Consider the following 11,458-nt stretch of genomic DNA (forward strand, 5'->3'; position numbering starts at 1 on the left):
AGTCTGGATAAATAATCGTGTACTTAGATGTCACAGACTGTTAAAATCATTAGCAGGTATATGAATATAAAATAAAGGAAATAAATATAATACTAATAAAATAAAATAAAATAAATAAAATATATAATCATTGGTATGACTGTATGCCTGGAGTGTCTGTTAAAGGTTGCTGCAGTCAATTAATACAGTCACTGCTATTGGGTTCTATCCCCATGCCTGTCCTGTCAAGCAAGGCAAGATAGTAGTATATTTTTTGCACTGTATACATACATGTCTCTCAAGTGTCATGCTGTTATGGAATGTAATTTGTAGTGCATAATCCCTCTGTCACACATTTACCTTTGACATGAGTATCTAAACAGGAATGTATCAATACATCAGTCCACTGTACACCTTGTTAGTTATATAGGTCCACCTGATGTGCAAGTGTTCTGTGTAGTTTACTACCTGCAGTTGTTATGGCTTGGCCCATACTGCCCTATGCGGATAGCTTGAGAGGTATGTATGTGCTACAGCAGCTATAGTCCACTTGTAAACATAAAGAAAGGGCAGACGTGTAGAGTAGATAGCAGTACTGCTCTCCACGAAATAGACTATAATGGTATTAATGGACTGTTTATTTCTCTCTCTCCCCACCCCTTATCTGCATTTATTTATTATTGTTATCCATTGGCTATGGTTTACTATTAACATTTGTTGTTACATTAAACATTATTTTGGGGCACGTGTGTTATTATTGTTGTGTATTATAATGGTTTCATATTAACATATCTTATTGAATTACCTATGTTGTTGGCCTTATGCCATAACTGTTACTAGCATGCTGTTAATATACTGACTGTTCTGTGATTTATTGTTGTGTTCCATATAATATGCATTGAAATGTGATTGGGTTATTTTCAATGTTCTGGCATGCTATTATGACTAACAAATTGTTTTGTTCCTAACTAACCTATACACATTGCTATACCTCTATCACCACAGCATAACAGGCTAGGCCAGTTCCTGCTGATCCGCCTATCCTACCTCAGCTGGCCGAATGGCTATGCCTAACATACATCTCAAACTCCTACAGAAAGAAATCAGGACTAAGCCATATTTAACGGGGGGACAAAGGCCCAAACTCAGTGCCAGAGTGTACATATTGGCCATACAAAGTAAGAATTTGATTAGAGTAACAGATATTACTGTAGCATAAGTATTGTCTGAGGGGTCTACCAGGTGACAGAATCTGTGTCAGTTTTCTGACAGCAACCATCAATCAGTGGACAACCATTTGTCAGACATGCAGATGTTTGTGCAAGATGGACCACAGTTATGACATAAATGGTGACATTCTGCAAAGATCTGCATAGTTGAGAGGTATGATGCCTATAGGGAACATATACGACAGCTGGTTTGCATTGCTGTCTGTCATTGTGGCACACTGGCTGGACTGTCCCCATATAGTTGTTGGAATAGCACACTGTTATTTGTCTGACAGTGGCTGTATCACATATTAGTGGGGATTTTCCCATGGAGACACGTCACAGTATACTGCAGTGATGGCTGTAGAGACATACAGCAGAATCTGTCACAGCACACAGGGACATTACCCAGTATTGCTAGTATCTTGGTGATAGCCACACATGTAGTGCATTGCCAAACTGTGGGGTATGACGTGCGAGGGAGCAGTGGATAGTGTGGGCTATTATGGGTGTGCAGGGTCTGTACATAGTGGAGATCCATGTAGCTGATCCTGTAATGTGTTCCCCTCTTGTTGTCTTGCAGGAATGATGTACCGACAGAGACATCCTTCATTTTCATTTGCAGAAAATTATGCTATACTGAATGCCCTCAGACTCAACCATCATATCATGCTGTCAAGGGGTCGCAACAATTATGAACAGTGGGCAGCATTGTGGGCCAACCTTGTGAGGGCTGTTAATGATAGCCAGTAGGACAGGAACTATGAGCAAGTTTGGCACCAGGTCACAGACATGATCAATGTCGCATGTCAAAGGGCAGCTGCTGTTGCCAGGGGTCATGCTGCCACCAGTGGAGGCCCTCTAACAGAACAATCACTCTCAGCCACAGAGGAATTCCTGGTGAACTTAGGATTAACCCACAGCTCTCATCAAGCCATACATTCTGGAGGTGGGTGCCACAGCCTCCACATCAGAAGAGTGTCCAGGTAAGCTTACTGTGTTCACCAGTATAATACATTATCAGTCATTGTGGCAGGCCCTACAGACCAGTACATGTGTGAGGTATAGCTGCATTGGAGGAGAAGTTGGCTTTTACCCACAGTTGTGCACACATACTCAGAATGTCAGCAGTATAGCTAGTATCACATTAGCTACTGTACATGTGGATATACACATATATTACCTTGTTATGCTGCAACATTGGGTGTTCCTGACAATACCTCTCCAACACCTTTTCACATGTCTGTCAGGTGTGGTCAGAGTTCGTGATCCTGTACCTTGTAAGTGTGATACTGTTGTTTTGCCAGATCTGATATACCCTATGAATGTTAAGGGCTGCCATTTTTCAGTTTGCACAACTGTTGTGCTTAGCCAGGGTAGAATAATTGTATTTTCCATTTTGGAGCAGTTAACTACAGTGCTTAGCCTAGGGAATGACAGGTATGTATTCGTACAAACATTAACATGTTTGCAGTTATAGTTATGAGCAACTATGCAGCCTGCTATACATGAGGCAATTACTGCAACATGCCCATTGAAACACAGTAGGGAGAAGGTACATACCTGAGGCAGTGCTCCTACAACTGGCATATCATTGCCAAGATAGGTGTACTGGGTTTTATGTGTAGTTTTGTCACATATACTGTCATATTGCATACCGCACACATGTATTGATCTGGTAATGTTACCCAGATGTAGGTGGCGTGCATTTTATACAGGGCCTGGGCTGTCTGTGCATGTTCTTGTGAGTGTGTGAGTTGTGATTGGGATCAAATATGAGAAGATGTGGGACATATAATGTTGTTGTGGATCCACAGCTGTATGAGTCTGTGTGAATGTCCATACATAATAGTGCAGGTGGTAATGTACTGCTTTTGTCTTGCTTCTCACAGATGAACAGGGGGGGTTGGAGTCTGTCTCCCTCACAACCTGATGTCTGTGCCTAATCTGACTCTGTTGATGATGGTGGCCATAGTGAGGCACAGGTGGGGTTGTCAATTGCTGAATTTGTCCCAAAAGTTGACATCCCTCTTCTTCACCCATTGTTCCGCACACAGTCAGTATAACCACACATACCCAGTCACTAGAGGCCATAGATATTGGACAGGTGGAGGGTGAAGCATAGTACATGACAGTGTGAGGACTATGGCATCAGTGAGTGTAGACACTGGTCATAGCCAGAGAGCTGGCCAGGTCCCACTCAGGCAGGTTGACAGGGCTGCTCAAAGGAGGACTGCTGCCCATCCACCTCCTTTGCCGGTGTCACATCGTGGGTCACTCGATGCATATTTTAGGCTGTCATGGAGGCACAGGCAAAAGATGAGCGCAACAGCAGATGGATGCTTATAGTATGGATGTGGCACAGTCTGATATCAGTGACTGCCTCCACTACATGGGTGACACCATGGAACATTTCACTGGTGTAGTGGACAGACAGTGGGCTCAGACAGTGTCTGTCTTTGAGTGTACATTGTATGTGCTGGAACATGTGGTTAAGATTCTGCATCAGACACATGGATGTTGGCCAGCCACACCATCTGCTGGGAGTTCATGTGGTCGTGGTCACTCACTTTCCTGTAGTGGCAGTACCTCCAGTGCTACAAAGGGAGCTGTGCTGTCCACACCATGATGTGGCATGCCATGAGCACATGATCCTGGGTGGTCCTGTGGGGGATACACGCCCAGCAGACAGCAGTCACCATCAGGTACTAGCACTGCATCTGACCTTGGGCATGGTGCTGCCCATGCTACTCCTGGTGAAGCCAGCTCCCATGTTTGTGACTGGAGACGGTGAACTCTCCACTCTACCATGTAGCATCCACAGCTGTCCACCATACACATATGTAGGGCTGGCACAGAGCTTGACACTGTACATGCGCACACTCCAACACCCCTGTTACATCCAGGTCACCTACAGACACAAACAGAACCTCTCCATGGCCCATGTAACCAGCACCCCTTCCTGACTCACAGGCATGCTGTCAACTGTTTGGCACAGCCTAGCCCTCTGACACCCTCATACCGCACCCTCTGCATGTGATGATACCTATACCACATCACTGCCATCAATGTCATCAATGCGGGGGCCTGCATATATGTGTCTGATGCACATGGTGACTATATAACTTTACATATTTTTGTGTAGTGCAGTAGTTTTATGCCATGGCAGTTGTTGTGAGCCACGACAGGTACTATATGCTGGCATGTGTCAGGACTACATATCAAACATAGTGTATCTTTGTTGCCTGATGGTACATTAGTAGTAGTGTTACAGAATGACAGGTATGTCATGGAGCTGTGTATGTTCCCAGGAGTCTGTGTAGTGAAACTATGGACACATGGTGGCAATACAGCAGCACAGAATGGCAAGGCAGCACAGCAGAGATATGACATCAGCAATGTGTGCCAGTATGTGTGCATGGCTCCCTAGGTGCATATGTGTAGAACAGTGTGTCAGGGACAATGAGGACAGTCAGTGTCATCATACTTTCATACCCTGTGACACACTACCCTTGATACATGTCACCTGGGTACTCTGCATATACAACTGTAGATGGAGTTGGGCATTAATTATGTTTATGTAGAGGAGGGCAATTTAAGGCCAGTGGCTAGTCATAGGCCCATAAAATGCATACAAATGCACAGGGGTAGGACACATGGGTATGTGTCTAGTGCTGTCAGGGGGACATATTTGCACACACACGCACACACACACACACACACACACACACACACACACACACACACACACACACACACACACACACACACTCACACGTTGGATGCTGTGAGATTAGAACCCCTACCTATCTAGTATTACACACTATAGCTCTCAGTACTTATTGCATGCACCATACTGTTTATCTGATAATACACTGTCAGCCAGTGCTCTTAAGGTGGATGACATCAGCAGGCCTTGTAACGGAGGCCGATGTTGAGGCTAGCAGCTAGTCACTAGCCATAAAATGCATAACTAGTGCTCTTAAGGTGGATGACATCAGCAGGCCTTGTAACGGAGGCCAGTGTTGAGGCCAGCAGCTAGTCAGTGACCATAAAATGCTTAACCATTGCACAGCATATCTCTCAACTGTACAAATTTTTGCAGATTATCCAGATTTTTGCCTTATATTTTTGGTCTGTTCCTCATAAAATATGTGTTATTTCTAGCAAATCATTAAAGATTAAAGTCACTAAATAATACTAAATAATGACAGACATTTGAGTTCCAGGCTTTATATCCTTCAGGAAATGCATAATAATGCAAAACCTGTTATTCTAGAAACTTTCCAAATTTATAGGAACAATATTTAAATTCTGTCCCTATTTTGGGCCTTTGTCCTCCCAATCTTTCTGGCTTTGTTCAGATTTATTGCACTGAGAGGTAAGTTAAGAAACATGATTCAGGTATTAGATTGACAACAACTTTTTGGAACTAACACCTTTATGTTGAAAAGGATAGTGAATAAACATTGGAGTATTTTAAAAGATTATGGTTTTTTTTACCAGTTTTTGGATGACCAGTGTTCCTTTGGTTACCCTAGGGGGGAAAGATATGGGGGAAATGGTTTCCTGGTATAAGAATATTATTTCTGATAAGACCAAGGAGAGGGATAGTTTGTCTAAGGATAGCTCTAGTTGTGGTCACTGTGTTTATTGTAAAAGGGTTTTCATCAGTTAATACTCCCAGGGTAGCTTTACATCTCAGTGACATTAATTGTAAAAGACAGAGGAGTACATTGTTTAAGCATATTTTGGTTCATCAGTCACCGCATTTTGTTTTTTTAGAGATTGATGCAGTTGGGGTAAGATGTAGGGGTAAGAGTGACAGTAAAAAGCATGTTATTAGACAAAAAGGAGGAATTATGGATCATTAATCTAGGGGCTTTATATAAGCCTGGGCTGAATGAACACTGGTAGATGAATATTCTTAAGTGTTATAAGCAAATTGTTTTAAAATGCTTTGCTGACATGTTTATATTTTGTAAGATACTGTTGCTTTAAGCCACTGACTTTTAAAGGTTGCAGTGTGTGATTGAGGATGTACTACACTGAGGATGCCAGGGGGCGAAACCGGTCTGTTTGCTGATGCTGCTACCACCACTGCTCATTGTGAACGTACAATAAAGAAGATAATTTCTTCTTTCTCGCTGTTATTTTGGCTCCTGTTTACTTTACTATGTGCTTTTATTGAGTGCTGGATCTTTGGATTGGCTTGACTGTGTTGGTATGGTCCATGCACCGAGCTGGCTATGTGCACCTTGGTTTTGATGTTGTTTATAAAATTTTTCTGGGCTGGTATGGATGGATTTTTTTTAAATTATTCTCCTGCATTTACAGAATAGCTATGTAACATAAACACAACCTGCATTTGTTGACAAACCCTCACACTTTGATTTACAGTAAAATAAAATGATGAACAAAACAATCACATCAATGTGGTTACAGACTGCGTTATACTAGAAAACTTCTCTTCTAGCTACAGTCATGGCATGAGATGCTTAGTATAATCCCACTCCCACCCTGTTAATGGCTTTCCTGAAAGCTCAGGCAAGAGTGACTTGAAAAACCTCACTTTCCAAGAAAGGTGACAGTGTTACTGTTACACATCTAATGCATGTCATTCCTTATTTATGAACAATCACGTTTGCAATGTTTGTAGTCCCTCACCTTTCTTCATAACTAAATCCATTAGTATGTGGAAAAGTCTGCATTATCCATAAACCACACTGTATCTGTCCCTTATGGCTAACTGTACAATTTCAATGTCCAGTGCCACAGACCTCATATTTTACCAACACTAAATCAGTCCCAGTTTAGAATAACTCACACTTACCTGTCACATTGTACCTGTTACTTTGGACTGAAGCAGCGAATCTGCCATTTGGTGCTGTCAGTGTTTTTCCTAAACCCTGTGTTATCTGACCATGGCATGGGGATGTCTTCACTGCCCGACCTTACACTGTTCCAGTCTTTGCTAATAAATGAATGCCAGTCACACACATTTCATCATTATCATGAGAAATATGAATGAGTGTGGGGAATATGTACTGTTCTTTTCCCACATTGTACTTGTAATTATGGCAAGTGACAAGCAAGGGAGTGAAAGAGCTTTAATACCCAGAATGTTGAAAAAAAAAATCTAATTTAACAATCAGCTTTCATAAAACTGCTTTATTACAGACCAATGCAAAGCTTCAATTTTAATTTGTATATATTTTAAAAAATATTTGTTGGCATTTCATTTAACAAACTGCAGTTTTAAAGACATGACTCAGGTGATATGTGGTACAGCCAGCCATTGGGACCATTTATTAAAATATTAGTCTAGCAGCTTGTTTTCCCTGGAGAATCTTGAACAAATGAGACAAATGTCACTTCTAAGGTCATTTATCATTGTGTAGACAAATGATAGGATGATTAGGCAGTGTGGAGCAGCTACATCTGTTTAGGACAGCTAGAAAACATACTTAAACAACAAACTGCTATATGGCTTAATGGTTATTTTACAATTATTTTTAAGAAGCGAGGCCTCTGAATGTATGCAGCTAAGAAAAGATTCTAGACTTGCTGCAGTGACTATGATCTTTGTAATCAGATGCCTCCAGTTCACTGCTGCTGGTCTTTCATCTTTCTCATTTACTACTGTAAAATATGAAGAGTTTCAGTATCATGGGTAAAGGGGTGGATCACAAAACCACAGAGAGTAAGAATTTCTAAATAGAAGCAAATGTTTGGTTTTCATGTATAAAGTTAAATGTCTCACTAACACTGTGGAACAATAATGTTCATAAAAATGTTAGAATTTTATTTAAGATTTTTCTCATAAACAAATGTATGTCATTAATATGGAATCTTAGTTGAAGGATGTGCTTCACTGTGTGCAACCTTGTTTTATTACTTTATGAGAGGGTCTACGTTCCTGAGATTAAAATTGTATCAGAAAAGTAAGTAACTGATAATAATAACCTATTAGCTCTTTACTGAAACTTTAATGGGCAAAAAGCTAGGTGATTATGAAAAAAAATAACTGGGCAGTGATGCCATTATATTTATGTGAAGGTGTATTCTTGAAAGGCATGACTATTTATTCATAATATAGCTTTCTGTATGTATGCCAAATGCTGCCATATTATCCAATACTTCCATTTCTGTTCTGCTTTGTTTTGATGTATTTTATTTTCGGAACTGACAAGCTAGCTGCAGCAGAATTTATTTATTTTTTTATTATTTTTACAATGTCCTTTTTAATACCAGAGTTTAGTATAATTAAAATGATCACATATGTTCATACATATTAAACTGGAAAATATGTAGAGGAAACAATAAAATATAATATATAAACAGCTCACATCAAATTTCTGACAACAAAGCATTACTTACAAACCAAGCTAATAAAGATTTAACATCTTCTACATGTCAGTGTAGCCCAGCACTCTGCTCTGAATCGAGGATCAAAAGCCACATATACAAACGGATTTAGTGCAGCATAAATGTTGCTCAGGTGTACTACATACTGATGAATTCTACTAAGTATGCAGCAGAGACTGCTGGGAGCAGGTTCAAGTGTCAGCTGCATTGCAGCAGTCCAAGTACTGATGACATGAAATGGAGACCAGCAAATGAGAAATACCACCAGAAGAGCAGAAACAATAGTTAGAAGGGTCCGAGCTCTGAAGTCTTCAACCTTGCTTTTCTCACTACACCGAGCAACACTAACAGCAGAAACAAGAAAAATAACCATTAGAATGACAGGTATGGCAAATGTGATGATGGTTAAGATCAGCTTGAAAACTGCCTCAAAACATGGAACTGAATCATTTTTACTGGTCTCTAACATGGGAGACAAGACATAAAGAGAATTGAAATCCAATGTGCACACAGCACCATCACCCTCCTTTGCTTTTTGGAATACTGCGTGTGGAATTGCTAGTAGAAATGCCATAATCCATATAACAAAGCTCGCTACTAGAATTGTGCTTTGTCGACGTTCTTTTTGTGAAATTATGGGGTATAAAATAGCCATCCAACAATTGATACTCAGGCTAAGCAGACAAAAGGTGGCGGCATATGTTGCAGTAAAAGTGACATAACTACTGATCATGCACGTTGATCTTCCACAAATATGACAGTCTGAATGTAAAGACTGAGTGGCCAAAAGTGGCAACATAAGAAGACAGAGGATGTTAGCCACTGCCAAGTTTATGAAAATGCAGTCAAAGAACCTCTTCTGTTTCTTAGTGCAAACAAGTGCCCGGATAAGCAAAATATTTCCAGTAGATCCTACGACAAACATCACTAGGTACACAGTAGAAAAAAGCAGTGAGTGGGTATAAGTCTGTTGTTCAGAACACCAGCATGATGAGTTGTTTTCATCACTTTTGTTAACACAGTTGCCCATTTTTGCCAGATGCTTCACAAGTTGCAACTAACTGCTTTAGTTTTCCCAGGTCATTTGTTTTGTTCCTCTTGCTGTCAGTTTCTGCTTGTCAGTTCACTTTCCTGCAGGGTCTATTTCTTCAGTGAATTTATAGATAAATATTAACTTTTCACTGTTTCAGTAGATATACCATGCCTACAAAATTAATTAGAAATAAAGTCCACAGACACAGTTATCTTTTCTTATCTTTGCTGTCTCTCATTTAGTCTGTCCTAGTTATTTTGCACTGTTTTCTCTTCATGTGCTTTATGATGTGTAATTGCTGATTGTTGTTACTTTTATCTTCCTGTATCCTCTCTTACTATTCACTGTGTAATGGGTTATCTATGATTCTCTATGTCTTGCTACATGCTCTCTCTCTCTCTCTCTCTCTCTCTCTCTCCTCTCTCTCTTTCTCTCTCCCTCTCCCTCCCTCTCTCTCTCGCTCTCTCTCTTCCTCTCTCATTTTCTATTTGACAGCGTCAGTATCTCTGAAACTGCTCTGCAGTATGTCAGTAATATGAATCAGGTACTTCCTTAACACAGCAGTCTTCAAACAGAAGAAAAAAAAAACACTTCTTTCTCCAGACTTCTATATTATAACAGAGCTGTATACTGTCTAAAAAAGTAAGAGTGAGAATATATGCTTCCTTATCACAGTGCAAAATAATGCATTCTAGAAACTAACGAGCTAATGAGTTAACAGTACATGCACAAGTATCTACCATTTCACAAAAAAGTCAGCTTAGGAAAATGAATTAGATTAAAGAAGCCTTGTCAGCTACTGACAAGCACTGCAAATAAGCAAGAAGTCTATGTTGACAGTAGTAGATGTGTGGGTTCTGAAACTGCACTATGTTTAGGGGTGGGGGCACTGTAATATGTATAAAAGGCATAACAGAATACTGTTACGGAGATACCTTTAAACATGTTCTATCTCTACTCTTACAAATAGATGCCACTGGAATTTGTTTGGATCTGGGCATTAACCAGAGATTACTCTGTATTTATTCTAAGCCTTTAGATCTCTCTAATTTGGGTCACCACAACACAAATGAAGGCAACAAGTGACTCACTCTATCGACTGGCCTTACTCTTGAGAGTCTATCATAAGCAGGATCTATTTCCATGGAAGGGTACAAACAGTAAAGACCCTGTCTACCTATCATCCAGCACACATATCTTTTTAGTCTCAGTATACTGGTTCATCAGAGGTAGACTGGTCTGTCTATCCTTTTTATTTGCATATTATCTAGATCCCAGATTTCCACATTTTTCTGTTTACAGTGTGAAGTGAAATCGCAGGTGCACGTGTTACTACCCAACATCTGCATATATAGCTGCTTTTTCAAACGCTTTCCCCAAGTTACCAACAGAGGGGAATTCAATGTGCATATTCCCAGCCACTAACCCAGGAATAGAAACAAGATTATCAGATACTTTCTCTTCGAACCCACCAAAGCTCAACTTCTTTGTAATGCAGACTTATTAAAAAAAAAGCATTGGTAGAATAGGCAAATGTCTAAGAAGGAGGCCATCACAGATTTCTCACCAGCTTTGTAGTAAAAAAGCCAGTACACCAAAGTTAGTGATAAGTGACACAAAAGCCTTAGATGATCCAGGGAAGTTCTCAGTGGGATATATCACCATTTTTTTACTGCAGGTGTTGAGAGAAGTCATAGTAAAGGGGGATAAGGGTACATGGGCCACATACAACCCTGTCTGGACACTGCAAAGGAAGCATTGTCATAAACCTCCTAAACCCAGGGCAATTGGTATTATTGCCATTGCAGGAACACTGCAGAGGAGAGAGTGCTGAATGTAGGAGCCACAGCAGAGAAAACAGAGCACTGTT

At 40.4% G+C, this 11,458-nt stretch overlaps 1 protein-coding gene across 1 annotated transcript; it reads right to left on the reverse strand.

Moving 5' to 3' along the window:
- Positions 1-8,586: 8,586 nt before the first annotated feature.
- On the reverse strand, positions 8,587-9,585 carry LOC122810633 (apelin receptor A-like). The gene has a single exon (XM_044082207.1). The coding sequence runs from the start codon at positions 9,583-9,585 to the stop codon at positions 8,587-8,589; it is 999 nt and encodes a 332-aa protein (XP_043938142.1).
- Between the last annotated feature and the right edge of the window lie 1,873 nt (positions 9,586-11,458).

The sequence above is a fragment of the Protopterus annectens genome, chromosome 9.part0 (genome assembly GCF_019279795.1).
Source record: "Protopterus annectens isolate FY-2018-M chromosome 9.part0, PAN1.0, whole genome shotgun sequence".
Classification (NCBI taxonomy): Eukaryota; Metazoa; Chordata; order Ceratodontiformes; family Protopteridae; genus Protopterus; species Protopterus annectens.